Consider the following 22200-nt stretch of genomic DNA (forward strand, 5'->3'; position numbering starts at 1 on the left):
ATCCTTGAGGAATCACCACACTGTTTTCCACAATGGTTGAACTAGTTTACAGTCCCACCAACAGTGTAAAAGTGTTCCTATTTCTCTACATCCTCTCCAGCACCTGTTGCTTCCTGACTTTTTAATGATTGCCATTCTAACTGGTGTGAGATGGTATCTCATTGTGGTTTTGATTTGCATTTCTCTGATGGCCAGTGATGATGAGCATTTTTTCATGTGTCTGTTGGCTGTATGAATGTCTTCTTTTGAGAAGTGTCTGTTCATATCCTTTGCCCACGTTTTGATGGGGTTGTTTGTATTTTTCTTGTAAATTTGATTGAGTTCTTTATAGATTCTGGATATTAGCCCTTTGTCAGATGAGTAGATTGCAAAACTTTTCTCCCATTCTGTAAGTTGCCTGTTCACTCTGATGGTAGTTTCTTTTGCTGTGCAGAAGCTCTTTAGTGTAATTAGATCGCATTTGTCAATTGTGGCTTTTGTTGCCATTGCTTTTGGTGTTTTAGACATGAAGTCCTTGCCCATGCCTATGTCCTGAATGGTATTACCTAGGTTTTCTTCTAGGGTTTTTATGGTTTTAGGTCTAACATTTAAGTCTCTAATGCATCTTGAATTAATTTTCGTATAAGGAGTAAGGAAAGGATCCAGTTTCAGCTTTCTACTTATGGCTAGCCAATTTTCCCAGCACCATTTATTAAATAGGGAATCCTTTCCCCATTTCTTGTTTCTCTCAGGTTTGTCAAAGATCAGATGGCTGTAGATGTGTGGTACTAATTCTGAGGGCTCTGTTCTGTTCCATTGGTCTATATCCCTGTTTTGGTACCAGTATCATGCTGTTTTGGTTACTGTAACCTTGTAGTATAGTTTGAAGTCAGGTAGTGTGATGCCTCCAGCTTTGTTCTTTTGACTTAGGATTGTCTTGGCAATGCAGGGTCTTTTTTGGTTCCATATGAACTTTAAAGCAGTTTTTTTTCCAATTCTGTGAAGAAAGTCATGGGTAGCTTGATGGGGATGGCATTGAATCTATAAATAACCTTGGGCAGTATGGCCATTTTCACGATATTGATTCTTCCTATCCATGAGCATGGTATGTTCTTCCATTTGTTTGTGTCCTCTTTTATTTCACTGAGCAGTGGTTTGTAGTTCTCCTTGAAGAGGTCCTTTACATCCCTTGTAAGTTGGATTCCTAGGTATTTTATTCTGTTTGAAGCTATTGTGAATGGGAGTTCATTCATGATTTGGCTCTCTGTCTGTTACTGGTGTATAAGAATGCTTGAGGCAAGCCAACATTCAAACTCTTTGACATTTCTAAATGTCAGTTAGAATAACAATCCCATTCTCTCTGCCTAATTCAAGAGGCTTGGGATTCAAGTGCACTTCTTAGAAGAACAGTTTTTTTTTCATCTAGGATATTTCATATAATGGCCATTGTAATTCTGAATTATCTGTAGTAAGATTCTGCCACTTTTGTAAATCTTTGCAACTTCTGTGGGCATAATTTTTATCCTTGAGAAAGTCAGGTGTACCAGAAGGCAGAGTACTGACATCTTTAGAAATTAGGGATCTTATTTTTATGTTGGATCTTGGATGTTAGAGCCAAGATGGCTTTGGCACTGAAATCTCAGCACACAAGAAAAGAAGAAGTAAAGAGCCCCGCTGCAGTAATAACCAGTTAGTGCAGCTGATGGCAGTTACCTTAAAAACTGCAGCTTTTTTTTTTGCCAGTGACTGTTCAGTCACTGCAAACGAAAGGTTATGTGCCCTGCCATAGCACAGACTACCCATTGGTACCCCAAAAGCCAAAGAGATCAGAGTACTCAAATACAAAAGAGAGCGGAGCCCAGACCTAAGAGGAACTTACACATGATTCTCAGGGCTCCAGGAGGAAGACAGGGGACCCACCCCCAACCACTTAAAGGGGAGGTTAGCAGCATCTTTCCTGTGTTCCTCAAGGAGTCTCAGAGACATCAGTAACCTTCTTCATTCAGTCATACAGTCCCTTCACTGGTCACTGTATCTGTCAGAAGACAAAATTACAACAAATTTAGTTTAAAGATCTGAATTGGCTTTATGTGTAGTTCTAGAGTCATGCAATGCTTCATTCCACTAAGTAGATAAGTGTCCCAATGAGTCGAGCAAAGAGGTTTGTTTTATAGACAGAAAAAGGCCTTAAGAAAGCAGAAGCAAAGAACAAAAAGTGGATCAGTCATTTTAAAGTTACTTTCCTTATATGGTGGGAGCTGGGAGGCAAGATAATAGAAAAATAACAGTTTGGTTAACATTAGGTTGTTTTCAGGTTAAGGATTAAAACAGGAAATTTCACTGTCATGCCAGTTGAAGCTCCTGTTCGGGAAGTTGGATATTTTCTCTCTTTCCTGATTTTATAAAGTCAGATAACAACTTAGTTTTGATTTGGTGATGTGGAATTTTAGCAAGGGTGACTCCATTTAGATTTTTAATCTGGTTTGTCGGGCTTAGTCCAAAACAATGGCCTCCTATGATTTTTATGTAACAGCCCTCTAGATTCTTTATTCTGCCCTCTAAGTCATGCTTTATTTTTAATGAAACTACTCATGTTTGCAGCTGAGTAGTTTTGTCAGCCTGCTTCCTGCCAATAGAATTTGGGGGCACCAGCATCGTCCTTTGATTTTGTATTCTCTCTGTCCCTTTGATTCCACGTTGGCAGTGTTTTTGCTGAAATGAATTTTTCGAAAACTTTGTTAGTATTCTGTGGATTTTATGGAGATTCACTTCATTATAAGAAAGGCATATCCACAGATCTTTTAAAAATAATCCCTTTTGCATCTTTGGCTCATGCTCAAATGGCTGAGGGATGATGCTTTTAAATTCCTAGAGGCCCTCTGATTTGATCGACAAGATCTGTGAGGCATACCCTTCATAACTTGAAAGGGACCTTTGCCTGACTGTATAATACCAGCTTTTGATCTTTCTGAGATTTTAGCAAAAGGATATACAGTCACACTCCCAACTTTTTCTATAGAGCCTGCTTTCTTGACAGTGAATTTCTTAATTTTAGTGTCTTTTCTATTTGGAGAAGCTGAAAATTTTAAAAATCATGTCCCCTTTCATTTTTGTATAAGTTCTCTCAATTTCTTTCTCTTTCTCCTCTTGCATTTTACTGTAAGTGGTAAGAAACTAGGTGGTGCTTTCAAACCATTGCTTGGAAATAACGTTAACTGTTTATCTCAGGCCATTGCTTACAAGTTTATCTTGTCACATAACTATGGGATACAGTTTCCCTAAGTTTTCTGCCACCATCACAAGGGTCTCCATCGCTCCAATTTCCAGTAACATATTCCTCATTTCCTTCTGAGCCCTCATCAGTGGTGTCCTTAAGGTCCAGGGGTCAGTTGAGAACTGGTTCAAGGCATTTTAGCCCTTCTCTATGATGCTGCCCAGTCTCCTTCCACTACCCAGTTCCCAAGCCTCTTCCACATTTTAGATATTTGTTACAGCAGCATCCCCTTTCCTAGTACCAACCTTTGTATGGTAGTGTAACAAATTACCACACATTTAGTGGCTTAACACAACAAACATTTGCTCACAGTTTCTAGGGGTCAGGAATATGGGCACAACTTAACTGAATCCTCTGCTCTTGATCTTACAGTGCCAAATTCACAGTATTAACTGGGTTGCATTTTCATCTAAAGACTTGAGTTTGGGGAATGATTTGCTTCCAAGCTCATTCACGTTGTTGGCAGAGTTCATTTCTTTGCAGCTGCATGAGTAACCACCCTAGCATCTTATTGTGTTCTTATGGCTGTAGCCCCCCTGAAGTCCCATATTTCCCTGCCACATGATCCTCTTACAGCCATCTCACAACTTGACTGCTTATATCTTTAAGGCCCATGGGAGAATCTCTCACGAGTTGCATCCATTGTAACATAAGCATGGGAGTGACATCCTATCACCTTTGCCAAATCGTATTAATCAGAAGCAGGTCACAGGTTCTATCTACACCCAAGTAAAGGGGGCCTTAGGGTGTGTATCCCAAGATAGTCTAGGAGGTTAAATACTATCTCCTAAAGATATCAGGTCATAATCCCTGGAATGTGTAAATGTTACTTTATTTGGAAAACAGACGCTTTGCAGATGTGATTAAGATAGGGATCTTGAGATATAAGGATTATCCTGCATTTTTGAGGGATAGGGGAGTGGACGCGAAATGCAGTCACATGTATTCTTATAAGAATGGGGTAGAGGGAGATTATACACATGTAGAGAAGGCCATGTGATGATGGGGCAGAGAGAGATTTGCAGATGCTGGCCCTGATTAAAGATTGGTGTGATGCACCTGTAGTCAAGCAATGCTGGCAGCCACCAGAAGCTAGGGGAGGCAAGGAACAGCTTCTCCCCTAGAGCTTTCACAGGGAGTATAGCCCCGCTGACACCTTGATTTTGCCCCAGTGATACTGATTTTGTTCTTTTGGCCTCCAAAACTGGAAGACAATACTTTCTGTTGTTTTAAGTCACTTAGTATATGGTAATTTGTTACAACAACCTCAGAAAATTAATACAGATAAGTAGTAAACGAGACCTGAGTGGTGCTTTTTAAATGTATTTCTCTGGTTATTCAGTGAAGCTAAGTATCTTTTCGTAAGGTTATTAACTATTCTGCAACATTTCAAACTCATATCTTTCATCTCTTTTTCTTTTGGACCTATCTATTGATTAGTAGGGATTCTTTACATAGTATAACTACTAATGTTTGTCAGTTATACATGTTACTGCAGAAATGTACCTGTAAACTATCTTTTTACCTTGTTTGTGGGGTATTCTGCATTCAGATATATTTTCAACTCTTTTTATTGTGAAAAAATTTAAGTACATTCAAAAGAAGAGAGAATAGTGTAATAGACCTTCCATGCTCTTGTCACTTAGTTCAACAATTATCATTATTTTTCCCCAGAAGGATTCATTTCTACCTTTAAGGTTTGTACTTTTTGTGCATTATCTAAGAAATCCTTAAATAAAGACTGTGTTCCTATTATTTGTGTGGCTATTTCTGTTGTGAAAACCTCATTCTTTTTTACTTTTATATAAATATTATGTATAATAATTTTTAATATATTCAAAGCACCACTGGCCTCAGTATTCATCTCTATCGTCTTCCTGAACAGCCTATGTTTTTCTTATTCAGCCCAAGCTATTGATTCAGAACTTGGGAACTCTCCAATTGCTCCAACAATGTCATGCATGTTACCATAGAGCTTGTTGAAAATCCCATACATCCCTATAAGAAAGCTAATTATTCAGGAGATTTCAAAATACGAGTCTGAGTCAGCTAGCAGACATTGTTGTGTTTACTAAGTAATTCCTCTCTTTCCCTTTCTTGTTTCTAGTGTGCCACCTGGGCTTGAAGGCATGAAGGAACAGGACCTGTGCAACAAGATAATGGCTACAATTCTAGAAAATTATAATACCCTGTTTGAAGTAGAGTATACAGAAAATGATCAACCGAGATGCGAAAACCTGGCTAGGCTTATCATAGTAAAAGTAAGCAACTTGGTTTTTAATTTTCAGTATTGCTGTAATTTTAGACAGAAGATTTTATTTAATTCTTTCTCATAAAAATTCCGTATGAATATAACCCTCAGATTATTATTCCTATGTGTAGTGAGTTCTTCTTATGAAATCTATTATTTCAAATGTTTATTATATTGAAATATAGCCTTATAAGATTCAAGAATAATAGCAATTTTATGTTTTCTTGTTGCTATAAGGTCGTCTCAAAAATACCTGCATGAGCCCAGTGCTCTGGTTAACTGGCCACACCACCCTTACTGTAGAAGCCTGATGTTACAGCAGGAGTAAGTGCATATGGCTGTGATCAGGAGTGCTAGCTTACTAACTAGATGGCAAATTCCTGAAGACAGTATTACTGTGTCTTTTTGTCTCCTTTGTGTCCGGCACAGTTTGAAGCTCAACCTCAGATTTTAAGTCCCATATATTAGTTTTTGGTAGCAATCATCAGTAAAGGAAAATATTTTGAAAACCTATAAAGGAGTCCTTGACAATACTATCTAAGTCTTTTTATACATTGGTAATTTTATAATATACCCTGTATATATTAGGTAAATGCCTGTAGGTCTCCAAAGACCTAGAATTGAGAATCAGTGGGTAAACATCCAAACAAATCCTCCAGATATGGGAAAATAAGGAAGCCATCTTATTTCGTCCTCATTTATATTGAGGTAAATGATGATGGAGCTGGTATGAGATATCCTCAGGAGGTTTCTTGAAGATTATCAGGTTTACAGACCATAACATACTCTTTGCTGATTCATATAGCAATGAATGATAAAATCAGAGACACTTGGTTTGGGCACTTAAAGGAATGTTTTCATCTCTTCTCCCAGTTGAGGCTGACTTTGAAGAAAGGTTAAAATGGTATGAGTATCAAGTAGCATCCTACGAAAGGATCTAAAACTAGATTTTCTAGTTTGCGCAGTTAAAATGATAAAATGAGATAATTGGAGACTATCAGTTGTAAATCTGAGTTAGAAGTAAAACAGTAGCTGAAAAAAATGTCAGCGATTCACAAGAGAAAATAAGAAAACAACATTACTTCAGTCTTGCCTCAGAAAAGTTAAAATAAATAATTTTTTAAATAGAAAAAAACCCCCTCAAGTTTGTTCCTCTGGTGCCTGTAGTACTTTGAAAAGGATCTCTTTTTAAAATGTTAAAAGGTAATGAACTTTGTTTCAGCAGCGTCTCTCAATCACATATACCCCATAAATATGTACGACTACTAAAGGACCCATAATGACAATTAAAAATAAAAAAAATTAAAAATCTCTTATAAACAATTTTTAACACTCATACCTTTTTACTAGGGCAGATAAAACAATAAGGTGAACCTGAAGTATAATGGAAATAGATAAATATAATCTTAGGCAGGGCGAACTTGCTGAGATAAAACTAATTGCTGGAATATGCCATTGGGAAGTTGATATGGTTTGGATGTTTGTCCCCTCCAAATCTCATGGTGAAATGTAGTCCCTGGTGTTGGAACTGGGGCCTGGTGGGAGGTGTCTGGACCACGAGGGCGGATCCTTCATGAATGGCTTAGTGCCATCCCCTTGGTGACGAGTGAGTTCTTGCTGTGAGTTCACACGAGACCTGCTTGTTTAAAAGTGTGTGGCACTTCTGCCCCTCACTCTTGCTCCCACTCTCGCCATGTGACGTGCCTGCTCCCCTTTGTCTTCTGCTGTGATTGTGCACTTCCTGAGGCCTCACCAGAGGCAGATATTCTGTACCTGCTGAACCGTGAGTCAGTTAAACCTCTTTTTAAAATAAATGACCCAGCCTTAAGTATTTCTTTATAGCAACACAATCAGACTAACACAGGTGTTATTTGCTGTGCAAGTAAAATAACACCTGTTGAGATCTGTGGAAGAGTGCCCTGCTTGGAAATCCTTGAGTGACTAGGTTTAAGGCTGGTGGAGAACATGGTATGAGACTATAATATAAGATATAATTCTGTGGGAACCAAATACAGACGTCTTCAGTAGATGAAGAAGAATATAAAATGCTGCTCTTTTAATGTAAGTTTCAGATCTGGCCTAGAGGCAGATAAATGTCATGATTAGAAACTACGTTTGTAGTCTCTGGAAGTGTCATTCTGCCAAAGCAGAATTTTGATGTATTTTTTTTAACTGATCTTGCTGATAGTCTCTTCTTTGAGAAAGTAGAGAATGTGACAAGGGCTGTGATTCTCTGGACTTAATCATAACAAGTAAGGATGAAATAGAAGTTATAGTAGTCATTTTAAAAGGATATGCCAATGCCATTTTAAAGTACATAGTAATAAAATGAGAATATGTTAGCCACATTTAGATATGTAAATGTTGACAATGCTTCGAAAACAGACTTTTTTGAAAATTATAAAGATCATAGAAGCATTAGATAGAAACTAAAAGGTAGATGGGTTTAAAAGAAATTGAGACTCTCAGAATGAAATCATTAATATACTGAAAAAGAAAAAAAATGAGAAGGTAATTAAAGAAAAGTGTCTTTCTGTTCATTTTTTCACATGAGTTCAGTTTTTGGAAAGATGAATATAAAGATAGGAAATAGGCACAAAGGAAATGATAAATACCCAAGAGTGATAGGGACATAAAATATATGAGTTGAGAATAAGGCAAGTCTCATGAAAACGACTTAGATATAGGGCTTTTAAGTGGGGAAAAGGACTAAAAAAACACTGAGATACCTTGTATATCCCAGTTTGGAGAACAGAGTCATAAAATGTTGAATGAAGTTTCTTATATATTCTTGCATGCATGCTAAATGGAGATTTGGGCCCAGAGAAATATATTTGGTTGTATTTGGACCTAGATGAAGAACTTTGACCAGAGTATTGGAATATGGGGTCTTTTTCTGTCGTAGGCTGTCAAAGCCTAATGTCTGTTTCTGTTCAGCTGATTATGGTCAGTAGCTGCAAAATTGATCATGGCATCTATAGCACATTCATCAGCCTCACTTTGAGACAGACTTCCTCTGTCTGAAGGCCAAAGTAATGATAACGGGAAAAGTTTTATCATTATGACTTCCCGTTCAACTTTGCTTTCCCTGCCGTTCTTTGGGAGTGAACCTAGGTCTCTAGAGTTTTTCCAGATTCTGCAATGGTTTGACCATGTTGACCAGATCTAGTTACCCCAGTGAAGGAAATTTTGGATAGACCTCTTAGCACTGTGACATTTGGAGAAATATGATAATGTATATGTTGGCCCTTGGCATTTTAGCCCCCATTTTGTTGAATTTGGCAAATAGTCTTCACAGTCAGTGGTCCACAGTTATGGCCATCTCTTACTTCACTTAAGATGGAGGTTTCTTTTCTCTCATTCATTATTTTTGTTTTTATAGGTTTCAAGAAGGGAATTTACATAGAAACACTTTTATTTTGTCAGAATGAAAGGTCAAGGCTGTATTTCTGAATAACTGGGTTAGGAGAAGCACATCTTTCCAGTAGGCATCTAACAGCCACAGTCTAATTTCTCCAGCTGCAGGATAATTCTAGATTTTCTCTTCAGAAGGTGTTCTAAATCTAGACATTAGTGAAGCCCCATTCAAGAATTAACTTAATCATCCAGATATTTACATACACAAAATTTGGTGAGAAAAGTATGGATAAAATAATGGACCATGAACTATTAAGTTGAATTCATTAAATCCAAGTATTAGTAATTATTCAGTGCCTAATAGGAGTAATTGTTCTAGGTATAGTGAACAATAGATGAAAATCTCTGCCCTTATGATTCTTATATTCTAATGGAAATACAATAAACAACAGCCAATAAAAAAAGAAAAGAAAATATGTAGTATGTCAGATGGTGATATATTCTGTGAAGTAAAATAAAGCAGGGCAAGGCAGAAGTAGAGGAGTGGCATTTGCTTGTTTAAATAGAACAGTTAAAATGCTTCATTGACAGGAAGACATTTGAGTAGAGACTTGAAGGAAGTGAGGCAGCAAGCCATGAAAACACTTGAGAGAAGAGTATTCCAGGCAAGGAGAAGAGCAGTACAAAGGCCTTGAGATGTGAATATACCTGGTCTGATGAGCAGCTGAGAGGCCAGTACAGTTGGATTGCCATGAGCAAGATGGAATTGAAAGGAAATGAGGCCACAAAGGAAACAAAGGATCAGCAGATTGTGTCTATTGATAGATCATTTTGAGGACTTTGACTTTTACTCTAAGTGAAGCTATTAGTCAGTATTAAGCAGAAGAGTGCTATGTTGTGACTTCTGTATTAAAAAGATTACTAGGCTCTTGAGAGGGATAGACAGAAGTAGGGCAATCTATTAGGAATTTATTACAATAGTCCAGGTAAAAACAATGGTAAATTGGGCATGGATGATGGTAATGAAAGTGATGAGACGATCGGAAGGTAAGCTAGGATGTGCAACAGCAATACAATAGGAGTTATTAGAGACTGTAGTTAGGCAGGCTAAAGAATGTTTGAGGCAGAAGTAGATGAGCAAGTAAGCTAGAAGAGTAGGGGCTGAAAACAGGAAATAGGAGGTTTGCATTACTGATTTTGGAGGTTGAGCTATCTGGAGTGAAAATAAGGCTTAAGTTGTGTTTATGAGCATGAGGGACTAAAGTGAAGGAGAAGAGAAAATTATGGGAAAGGCGATGATAAAAAGATGGGAGATAAAGATATTGATGGTTTGTCCTTATTGACCCTGAATTTACCCAGAAGGTTGGCAGATATTGAGGGGTTCAGGAGTCTATGAGCCTGGTTTGTCTGGTTGTCCCGTTTGTGTATAAGTATTATGAATATATGTAATAGGGTTCATGCAAACCTCATATATATGCATACTATAAAATAATGTGATTAGCATATTGCTAATATCTATCTAGAAATATCTAGATGAATATGAACCTATTCCAGATAAACATGTTATAGGACTTTATTAGATAGTGTTGCTATTGCTCATTATATCTTTTGGGATTTTAAAGTTGTCTTCAGAGCATATATATGTCACTCATATACCATATTTTTCTGTATATCATTGGACTGGGAAATCTTTGTACTTTAATGCTTTGATTGTGGGAAGTGAGCAATAGTCATTTTGACCTATGGCATATCACTAAGTTGAGGAGTGCTGATTATATGTTAACTTTTGGGTTTAAAATTTAAATCTGGCTATAAAATAATTATGTTGATTTTCTTATGTGACTCTTAAGCAAACTCTCAAAACAGTTACTAACAAATGCGCTGAGGAAAGCAAAATATTAGAATGACCTTCCATAGTGATTAGTTCGAAGGAAGTGCTCACATTAATATATGTTATGGCAAGTTTGACCACAAAGCTCATTTTTTTATGTATTTGACTTTCAGGTCAAAAAATTAATATTGTTTATGTAGAATCAAAGTCACTTACCCTATAAACTGATATATCACAGAAACTTCCTAAACCATTTCCCATATCTTTTTCATGCTCAAAAACATGGCATGTCTCTCCATTTTCATTTAGTGCCACAGCCTAAGCACAATTAACTTCAACAAATGTTTGTTCACTTTTTTCTTATTTAATGCAAAACTACTCTGTGCAAAGCTCCCTACTAAGTGCTGGAGTGCTTCAGAAAATAAACAAGACATGTCCCTGTCCTTGGGGGACCTTACAGTCTATAAGAAACAAAATCAGTGTAGGAACACAGGGGCAAAAGGGAGAATAGGGCCTTATACCAGACATTGTGCCACATTCTTCTATATATGTACCTCATTTACTACTGACAGTAACCTCTTGAAGTAATTGATCTTAATACTGGTTTACAGATGAGTAAATATAAGGGTAAATTGCTCAAGATTACACAACAGTAAATGGCAAAGCTGGGTTTTGAAATCAAGAAAGTACTGATTAGAAGCGAAGTAGAGAAATAACCAAAATCTTGGAGACTTAACTTAGGCCATCAGTCCATGAGCTTTCATACGTGCATTCATTTAATGAGTATGTACTGTAGGAACTTAGTGTCAGTGTCAGGAAAGCAGTTGAACTCTGTTCTTCTGACTCCTATATGTCTTCACTATTCCTAACCTCTTGTGTAGCCCCTCAAGAATATTATAAACTTCTGAGCAGCAGGGGAATTATAACAGGAAATAAAAGATGTTTTTGGTTTTTTGTTGTTTGCTTCTTTGTAATCTGGTTGCACTGTCTCTCCTTTTGTGTAGGTAAACTTATGTAGTGAGAATGATTAGCTTGTACCCACCAAAATCTATGTTATCATTTTGAGCATTTATGAAACTCAGAGGTAGCACTTATTTAGAATTCATTTCCTCCTTTCTTCCGAACAAATCCTTGTTTTGATCGTGAGTTATAATTTTTAGATAGATTCTGAGTTTGGAGGTTAAAAAAAAGTTAAGTGATGTATTTTTAAAACGCAGTAATTAAATAGCGTGGCAGATCATAGAGTTGATATTAAGATGGCTGAATAGACCCAGGTAGTATATGTCTCCTTCACAGAGAGGGACCAGAATAGTAAATAGATACATTTTGAACAGATTGTCTAGGAGAAGACACTGGGATTACCTAGAGAAGAGTTGGGAAACACCAGAGATAAGTAAGGAGAAGGTTTGAGGCAGCCTGCATGGCCAGGGACTGACTGAGAGCCAGGAAAGGCTCCTGGATGTGGGGAAACAGTCAAAGAGAAACCCCCAGGGCTCCACATTCTGAAATAGGCTTCTATAGTTTTGGATATGGGAAAAACTCTCAACCCACTAGGGCCTTTAGCCTGACATATGAAGCTCCAGAAAGGGAACCCACACAGAATCCCATAGGCATCCAAGCCTAGAGCAGCCTCATCTGGATACCAATTTGAGAGCAACCTAGATACCAAGCATCTACAGATACAGTTGCTGCCACCTCATTGCTCCAAGGAGAGAGAGGGGAAACAAAGCACTCCCATGCACCCATGGGAGGGTCCCTGCCACCCTGCTGTGAGCTGTTGAGACTGAGATGTGAGTAGACCGTACTCACAGCTTCTTGTCCAGGCTCCTTGCCTGAGAGGGACCGCACTCTTTCTGGTCCCAGGCCCAAGGCACCATTTTGAGAGTTTAACACTAGGCTGTGCCTCACCATTAAGCCAAGTTTGAGGCAACATGGCTGTACCCATCACCTAGCCATGGGAAGGACAGGGAAGAGCAAGCTCTCCTAAGCTTAGGACAATACATATCACCTTGCTATAGGCGGCTGTGGGACTGGAGACTAGGCTGCCCCATTCGCTGTTGCTTTCAGCAACATTAACACATACCACTTGGGGGCCAGTGGGTTGCTCTACCACTGCTATGCCATCACCCACACCACTTCAGATGCCTAGGACCTTAAGAGCCCACTCACACATGTAGCCCAACAGTCTCACAACTAGCTTCTATGAAAGCCATCAGGAGGCCCAAGAATCAGCCCTCCAGGACCCACTAATGCTGGATGGAGCAAGCTAGAATAAGCTGCTCTGAGACCTAAAGACAGAGACACTTACTCCATTGCTGCCACCACCAGGGCTCAAATACAGGCTTAGTTGATGTCCAAGTCCCCAGCAGAGCTTCACCACAGCCTCACCTAATAACTACTCTAAGCCACCTAGGAAATCACAGATACCATTGACCCTGTGTATGGCTGAGTGTCATACAAAGATTATACTACCTCAGGCGCCCAAAATCAAAGCCAAAGTATGCTACTCAACCAGAAAAATACATCTACTCAAGAGAAAAATACAAAAATTCTCCCCTACAAAATAAAAATGGGAACAGGTGACTACTACACCAGATGTGTAATTATCAAAGAAAGGACATAAAAAACATGATAAAGCATGGAAATATGACACCACCAGAGGACACAACAAGTGTCCAGTAACAGATCCCCATAAAAAAAAATTTCTCAAAATGCCAGATAAGGAATTCAAAATATTGGTTTTAAAGAAGCTCAATGAGATGCAAGATAATTCTGAAAACTAGTACAAAGAAATCAGAAAATCAACTCAGGATATGAATGTGAAACGTACCAGGGGATTGATATCTTTAAAAAAAAAAAAAAAAAAAAAAAGAGTTCAGTGGTTTACCTCTATAATCCCAGCACTTTGGGAGGCTGAAGCAGGAGGATCACTTGAGCATAGGAGTTCAAGACCAGCTTGGGCAACATGACAAGACCCTGTCTTTACAAAAAAATGCAAAAACTAGCTTGGCATGGTGGTACACACTTGTAGTCCCAGCTACTCAAGAGGCCAAGGTCGGAGGATCACTTGAGACCAGAAAGTTGAGGCTGCAGGGAGCTGTGTTCATACTACTGTGTTCCAGCCTGAGTGACAGAGAGAGATCCTGTCTCAAAAAACAAGGTAGAAATTTTGGAATTAAAAAAATGCATTGAAGCAAATACAGAATACATTTGAAAGCTCCAGTAACAGACTAGACCAAATAAGAAAAAGAATCTCAGAATTTGAAGGCAGGTCTTTTGAAATAATCCAGTCAGACAAAAAGAAAAAAAAAAAAAAGGAAAAAAAAGATGAATAAAGCCTTCAAGACATATGGAACTACAAAAAGTGACTAAACTTACAAATGATTGGCATTCCTGAGGTGGAAGAGGGATTAAAAAAAGCTTAGAAAATCTATTTAAGGAAATAATTGATGAAAACTTCCCAAATCTAGCAAGAAAGTTAGATATCCAGATATAGGAGTCCCAGCAATCTCCAAGAAAATACATTGCAAAAAGACTACACCATGGCATATTATATTCAGAATGTCTAAAGTAAAAGTGAAAGAAAAAATTTTCAAATTAGCCAGAGAAAAAAGTCTAGTTATCAATATAAAAAAACCCTTCAGTCTAACAGCAGACATTTCAGCAGGAACCTTACAGTCCACAAGAGAGTAGGATGGTACTTTCAAAGTGCTGAAAGAAAGAAAGAAAAAAAACTATCAGCCAAGAATTTTATAACCTTCCTGAATATGCTTCATAGATGAAGGAGAACTAAAATTTTTATCAGACAAGCAAATGCTCAGACAATCTGTCACCACTAGACTGGCCCTACAGGAAATGACCAAAGGGATCTTAAAAATGGAAATGAAAAGTTAATATTCACCATCATGAAAACACATGGAAATATGAAACTCACAGTTCTTATAAAGCAATCACAGAAAGGAGGAAGAGAGAAGAATCAAATGACAGCATGACAATTTCGTCAAACCACAAAGACAAAAAGAGAAAAAGAAACAAAGAATTTATAAAACAATTTGGAAACAATTAACAATATGACAGGATCAAAGCCTCACATATAAATATTAACCTTGAATGTAAATGGATTAAATGTTCCACTTAAAAGATACAGATTGGCAGATTGGATTAAAAAGAAAAAGCAAATCCAAGTTTGTTTATATTAGATAAAACAAACTTTAAATCAAAAACAGTAATAAAAGACAAAGAAGATTTTATGTAATGATAAAGGGATCGATTCAGCAAGATATACCTTAGGAACCCTACACTGGAACACCTAGAGTCACAAAACAAATATTTCTAGGCATAAAGAAATAGACAGCAATACAGTAATAATGGGGACAGCAACAGACAGATCATTGAGACAGAAAATTAACAAAGAAACATTAGACTTAAGTTGGACTTTAGACTAAATGGACTTAGCAAACATTCACAGAACATTCTACCCAATAACTATGGAATATACATCCTTCTCATCAGCACATGGAACATTCTCCAAGATAGACCCCATGATTGGGCCACAAAACAATTCTTCATAAATTTTTAAAAATCAAAATTATATCAAGTATTTTCTCAGACCACAGTGGAATAAAAACTAGAAATTAATACCAAAAAGAACTTCAGAAACTATACAAACACATGGAAATTAAACAACATGCTCCTGAATGATCACTGGGTCAGTGAAGAAATTAAGACAGAAATTTTAAATTTTTTGAATCAGATGAAAATGAAAACACACCATATGCAGGATACAGCAGAAATAGTGCTAAGAGGGAAGTTTATGGCATTAAATGCCTACATTAAAAAAATTAACAGCCTAACTTCACACCTCAAGGAACTAGAAAAACAATAACAAAGCAAACCCCAAGTTTGCAAAAGAAAAGAAATAATGAAGATCAGAATAGAACTAAATAAGAGATCCCCCCAAAATACAAAGGATCAATGAAATGAAAAGTTGGTTATTCGAAAAGACAAACAAAATTGATAGACCACTCACTAGACTAACCAAGAAAAGAAGGGAGAAGATCTAGATAAACACACAATCAGAAATGAAAAGGGAAACATAACAACCTACACCACAGAAATAAAACAAATCATCAAAGACTATTACGAAGAACTATAGGCTCACAAATTAGAAAACCTAGGGGAAATAGATAAATTCCTACAAACATACAACTTTCTGAGATCAATAAATAGCATTCCTGAACAGACCAACAATAAGTAGAAAAACTGAATCAGTAATAAAAATAATTCTACCAAGAGAAAAAAAAAAAAAAAGACTAGGACCAGATAGATTCACCAGAACAATCAAGCAAGATTTTTTTTTTAAAAGGCATCCAAATTAGAGTAGAGTAAGTCAAATTATCCCTGTTCATTGATGATACAATCTTTTATCTAGAAATCCCTAAAGGCTCCATCAAAAAACTCTTAGATTTGGTAAAGGCTCGAGATACAAATTTGATGTACAGAAATCAGTAGCATTTCTATATACCATTAAGGACCTAGCTGAGTACCAAATCAAGAAGGAAATCCCATTTACAGTAGCTCCAAAAAAAAAAAAAAAAACACATAGGAATATATTTAAACAAGTAGGTGAAAGATCTCTATCAGGAGAACTAAAAAACACTGGTGAAAAAAAAAAAACTGTAGATGACACAAGCAAATGGAAAAACATCCCAGTCTTATGGATTGGGATAGCACTATTCACGATAACAAAGATAGAATTAACCTTGGTGTCCATCAAGGGAGAATTGAATAAAGAAAATGTGTGTGTGTGTGTGTGTGTGGGTGTGTGTACACATAGTAAAGGCCCAGACTTCACCACTGTGTAATATATGCATGTAAGAAATATGCACCTGTCCCCCTAATTATATAAAAATAAAATTTTTAATAGCATAATAGAGGGTTGTTTGCTTGAATTACTCAAATGGGCACCTTTTAGTAGTAGAAACTAATTAGATTAACAAGAAGTGTAAAGCATTAAGTAATAAAAGTAATATTAAAAGTTACTTCATAGTTTGGAATGCTTTATGGCTCCAATTTTTAGATCATACGCATATATTTACAATTCAGATTGCTGTTAATTTCTTCTCCCCAGACATTTTGTTTTATAGAGTGATTATAGGTAAACACTAGAAAGTCGTGTCTTCTCATGAATCATTAGATGTAACACATTGCCAGGTATTACATTCTTTCCTATTATAAGGAATAATTAACAGAAGACAGACTAAATTGCTTTTGCTTATGAAGACGCCATTATGCTATGTATCCTTTAAACTGTTTCCAGTGAGATGGCAAAACTTTGGAACTGTTTATTAAAGAAGTTGACTACTTTAAATCATTATACTGTGTATATTTGGCAAATAGAAGGCACTCAGTAAATGGCAAGTGAATATTTGAGGTTTTTAAAGATCACTTACATTTTCTATAAAACTGAGTTTCTGATATATTCTTCAGTTGATCTCCTCAGGATGGAAGTTATACTTCTGTGGCCTGGAAGTGCCTAGAAATGAACATTCTTCCAGTGATGGGGGTAAGCCTTATCCATGGCTGAAAACTGGGGGGGTATAAATTCCCAGCTGCTTTACTCCTCAATTAGAATTATTTAGGGGTGTATATTTTACACTGTTCCCCGAGCTCTCCCCTAAATTTAAGCTTAAGAACCACTGTGGGAGCTTAATAGTGACATTTCTTGTTGGCTCCTTTTCTCCCTCTATTATCACCCCCATTCCACCACAGAACCACCCGCATAAACTACTTGCTGTCAATCCTCGTGGCAAGGTCTGCTTCTGGTTAAGTTGGTACAGGTCCAACTGAGACATCTCAAATTCTACCCCCTCCATGAAGCCCTCTCCAGCTTCCAGGTAGAGTTAATCCTCATCTCCTTTGTTGTCTTGTGGCACTTTCTTTCTCCCTCTGTTAGAACATTCTGCCTTGGATAAGTTGGGGTTTTTTTCCTTTCATGTTGTGTTGTAAGTTTTTCTAGGGTAAGAACAATATCTCATATTTACTTATATGTTGGCATTTATCTTAAAGTTGTGAATCAACTCATACATTCTTGTATCTTCTAAAACACTTATTCTAGTTCTTTATATTTACTCAAAACATCCATTAAATTACAACACGTTTAAGTGAAAGTTAACTCAAATTTCCTTCAAGAAAGTCATAGTAACTATTCTGAGCATTAGTAATTGTTCACATCTCTAGTGCATACAATAAAAGTTTGCTTCACAGACTTCCAACTACCTAATTTGCCAGGTGAATTAATTCTGTGCATTCTTTTTTAAGACATACTGACTGCTGTACATGTCAACCCTTAATTCTTGTGACTAATAGGTGACTCTCTTATACACCTGCTCAATACCAGTTTTACTGTATGCTGACCAGGAGTCAATCGTGTTTGTTTCCAAACCTGTTTATGCCAATTATTGTTTTTTTATGGTACTTATATAATTTAGTTAAACAAATGTAGTGTGAATACAACAATATAGCTATTTATGGGAAAATAGTGTCAGAGTAGTTAATGGAAGCTTCTGTAAAAGATTCTAAAACCTTGGTGGCTTAACACAATCAAAATGTATTTCTCATTCACTTTGCAGTCCAGTGGGTTGAGGAGCCCTCCTCATCTTAGACCAGCTACCATCAAAGTTTGCCTTATCAGGGAAACAGGAGGATGAAAATAATTTGGAATATTTTTATGGCCAAATCTAGAAGTGGCTTGTCATGTGGCTCCCAATCTAACTGGAAGAGAGGCTGAAAATGGCTTTCCTGATGCCCAGAGGGAGAAGATGAGTAAATGATATGAAATACACAAAGCGTTGCCACTGCCTCAAAACCTTAGTTGAATACTTAGGAAAGACCTAATAATGATTAAAGGCTTCATATTTTCACTCCATGTATTTCCACTCCAATATATAGGTGACACATTATGATTGTGGCTTGTACAAGACAGATCGTACATGAAAGATTATTTGTTATGATTTCCTACTTTAGTTTCCTTTGGGACTTACCTAACGTGCGTTGTTTCCTGATCTTATTAAATAGGAAGGACTCTTCAGGAGAGGCAGTGTTCTGTGCAGGTGAGAGCAGGTTTTGGAGACAGACTGCCTGGCTTCAAATTCCAGTGTTACCACTTACTAGATGTAGGACCTTAGACAAGTTACTCAGACTCTCTGTACCTCACTTTCCTTACATATGAAATTTGGGTAGTAAAAGCACATATTTCATAGGATTGTTGTGAGGATAAAATGAGTAAATGTGTAATAGCACTTAGAAGAAAACCATGCACGTAGTAACTACTATATATGTGATAGCCAGTGTTGTTTATTAATTTGATTATCATTACCATCAATACTGCATGATTTCAATTCATAATTTTCTCTTCAGTGCCCACAATATAAAAGACACTATAATAAATATTTGTGTAACTCAAAGTACTTTCTTTAGTTGAAAGCAACAAAAAACAACTCTGGGAAAAATTTGACAAAAGGAAAGGAAAGGAATTTCTACAAACCAGACTTCCCAGAGGACCCTTACCAAGACAGCTGACAGCTATAAGGTTCTGGGCAGCAGGTGTTGTGAGAGCCAAACAGTGTCTTCAACAGACTGCCACTGGGAGAGTCAGCTTTAGCTATTCTCAGTTTTTGAGTCTTCTCATTTCTGGTGAAAATTATAGTGAATGGGTATCTGATTGATATTTGGAAGTTCTTGGAAGACATGTCCAATTGTTCCTCAGAGATACACTTTTATTGAAACACTGTATCCAATAGGAGAAGAGTGGTTTCCTAAAACTACATCTTCCTCCAAAGAAGGGAGAATGAGTGTTGGACATACAAAGATATTAATTGTCTACTTCAGCACCATAAAGAGAGAAAAGATTGAAAAGTCCTTTAAGCATCTGAGATCAAGGATGGAAAATGGGATAAGCATGTAAGTAATTAGCACAAGTAGCATGTGACCCCAATTATAAAGTTCATGTAGGGTAGATATGACAAGAAGGGTGGGTTGAAATGTGTTGGATGGCAGCAATAAGAATTTAAATGTGATGATGGGCAGCAGTAATTAAAAGTTTCCAGGAAAGGAATAACTTGAATTGGAGTTGGCTATGGTTTGGATGTAGTTTGTATGTCTCCACCAAATCTCATGTGGAAACTTGGTCCCCAGCGTTGGAGTTGGGACCTAATGGGGGGGTGTTTGGGTCATGGGGGTGGATTCCTCATGAATAGATTAATGCCCTCCCTTGGAAGTGAGTGAGTTCTCACTGTATTAGTTTCTGCAAGAGCTGGTTATTAAAAAGAGCCTGGCACCCCCGCCCCTTTGCCATATGATCTCTACACAGATTGTCTCCCTTTTGCCTTCCTTCATGAGGCACTCACCATATGCAGATGCCCAAACTTAACTTTCCAGAATGAGCCAAATAAATCTTTTTTCTTTATAAATTACCCAGCCTCAGATGTTCATTTATAGCAACACAAAACAGACTAAGAGTAATAAAGTAGAAAAAATTAATTTGGCATTCATGTGTAGGATAAACTGAAGAAGAGGAGTCGGAAGAGGTTGTTTTTGACTCATCAGTCTATTCAGCTATTCAAGCATTTATTGAATGCCTGTTAGCCAGCTGATATTCTATGAGCTTTAAAAATAACAGTGAATTAAAAAATAATACCTGCTCTCATGAAGTTTACCTTTTAGCGGGATGGGCACAGACTATAAACAATTAAGGAAGTTACTATGTCATCTGATGATAGATTCTGCAAAAAAAAACAAATTAAACCATGATACACTCTTGAAATTAATGGTACTGTATATGAGTTGGTGGGAGAGAAGGGAGCTGGGGAGCTTTTTTGTGTAGAGAAGTGAAGGAAGACCCCTAGGCTAGGGAGCATTTGAGTGGGGATCTAAATGACGTGGCAGAGCAAGCCATACAAACTTTTGGAGGAAGAGCATTCTAAGCACAAGGAACGGCAAGTACAAAGGCCCTGAGTCAGGCACTTGCACACTTGCATATGGTAGTGGATCATTATTTAAACCTCTGTGCAAATAAATAAAAAGTAGAGCTTCTCTAAGTCAAGACTGTTAAATGAGAAAGCATGGTGGGTTCGATGATCAAAGGACAGCACAGTTATTTGGAACAGATCAGAGCAACACATGGACATCTAAACCAATCTCAATTCAATAAGTACTGTGACAGAAGTAAAGCAGGTTGAAAAACATAACTAGGGAAAGCTTTTTTTGGTGAGGTTGTTAGATGGAGCTTCTCCAAAGAGGTGATATAGGAGCTGAAGGAAAGCTCTATATTGGATTATAATAATATTAAGACTGAGAGTCCAAACTTTAGAGCTTAATGATGCTTGATTTCTTTGTCCATCTTCCCTTGCTTATAACAGAATACCTGAAATGCAGTCATTTATAAAAGTAATTTATTCTTTGTAGTTTTGGAGGCTGAGAAGTCCAAGCTCAAGGGGCTATATCTGTTGAGGGCCTTCTTGCTCTAGGTGGTACAGGGCATCACATAGTTAGGGGGCTAAGTGTGCTAGTTCAGATCTCTCTTCCTCTTCTTTTTTTTAATTTATAGATAAGAGGTTTCTTTGGCTCACAGTTCTGCAGGCTGTACAAGAAGCATAGCACCAGCATCTGCTTCCGGCAAGGGCTTCAGGCCGCTTCCTCTCATGGTGGAAGGGGGAAGGGGAGCTGGCATGTGCAGAGGTCACATAGCAAGAGAGGATGCAAAAGCCACTAATCCTGCTCCCATAATAACCCATTAATTCATTAACCCATTAATTTATTAATCCACAAATGAATTAATCTATTCATGAGGGCAGAGCTCTTAAAACCCAATCATTGCTTCAAGGCCCCACCTCTCAACACTGCCACGCTGGGGCTTAAATTTCAATATGACTTTTGGAGAGGACAAATACTCAAACTGTAGCACTGGACAATAAAGCTTTGATTTAATTTGACCACCCCTGCTGCAATTAATTTTCATTTTTTTCTTTACGTGGAAATGACTGGTTGCCATTTTCTGTAGGGTAATTTTTAATAGACTTAAACACAATTAAAATTATAATTGTGTTTCATAAGGTATATAATTCATAAGGTTGTACCTGTGACTATTATTGTTGCAGTTCATAAAGTAATTATAATTAGTTCAAAATTCTATGTAGAATTTGACTACTTCTCATCCTCCCATTTCTACTTCCCTGGGCCAAGCCAGAAAATTACAGAGTTTTTCCAAAAATATATAGTGAAGATCTAGAAAGTGCTATTTTAAAATTAAGCTTATTCCTTTCATTAATGTAAAGATAACATTGTATTTCTTTTGAGTTTTAAGGAAATCTGCTTTTTTCAGTCAATCAAATTGAGATTCATTTGAGATACAGATGAACTGCAGAAGAGACTTCTGCGGGATTAAAAAGGGTGGTCTGTAATGTACCAGTCATATGTATTGGACCCTGGTTATGTGCAAAGTAGCACTAT

At 37.2% G+C, this 22200-nt stretch overlaps 1 protein-coding gene across 6 annotated transcripts in view; it reads left to right on the forward strand.

Annotated features, from left to right (window-relative positions):
* The window catches only part of FAM13A (family with sequence similarity 13 member A), a 376344-nt gene that overhangs the window by 164743 nt on the left and 189401 nt on the right, over positions 1-22200 (forward strand). For all 6 annotated transcript variants that reach the window (XM_050790419.1, XM_050790418.1, XM_050790421.1 and 3 more), the window contains one exon: positions 5361-5514. In XM_050790419.1, coding sequence (XP_050646376.1) covers positions 5361-5514 — 154 coding nt within the window. The remainder of the gene's footprint in view (positions 1-5360; positions 5515-22200) is intronic.

Source organism: Macaca thibetana, chromosome 5 (genome assembly GCF_024542745.1).
Source record: "Macaca thibetana thibetana isolate TM-01 chromosome 5, ASM2454274v1, whole genome shotgun sequence".
Lineage (NCBI taxonomy): Eukaryota > Metazoa > Chordata > Mammalia > Primates > Cercopithecidae > Macaca > Macaca thibetana.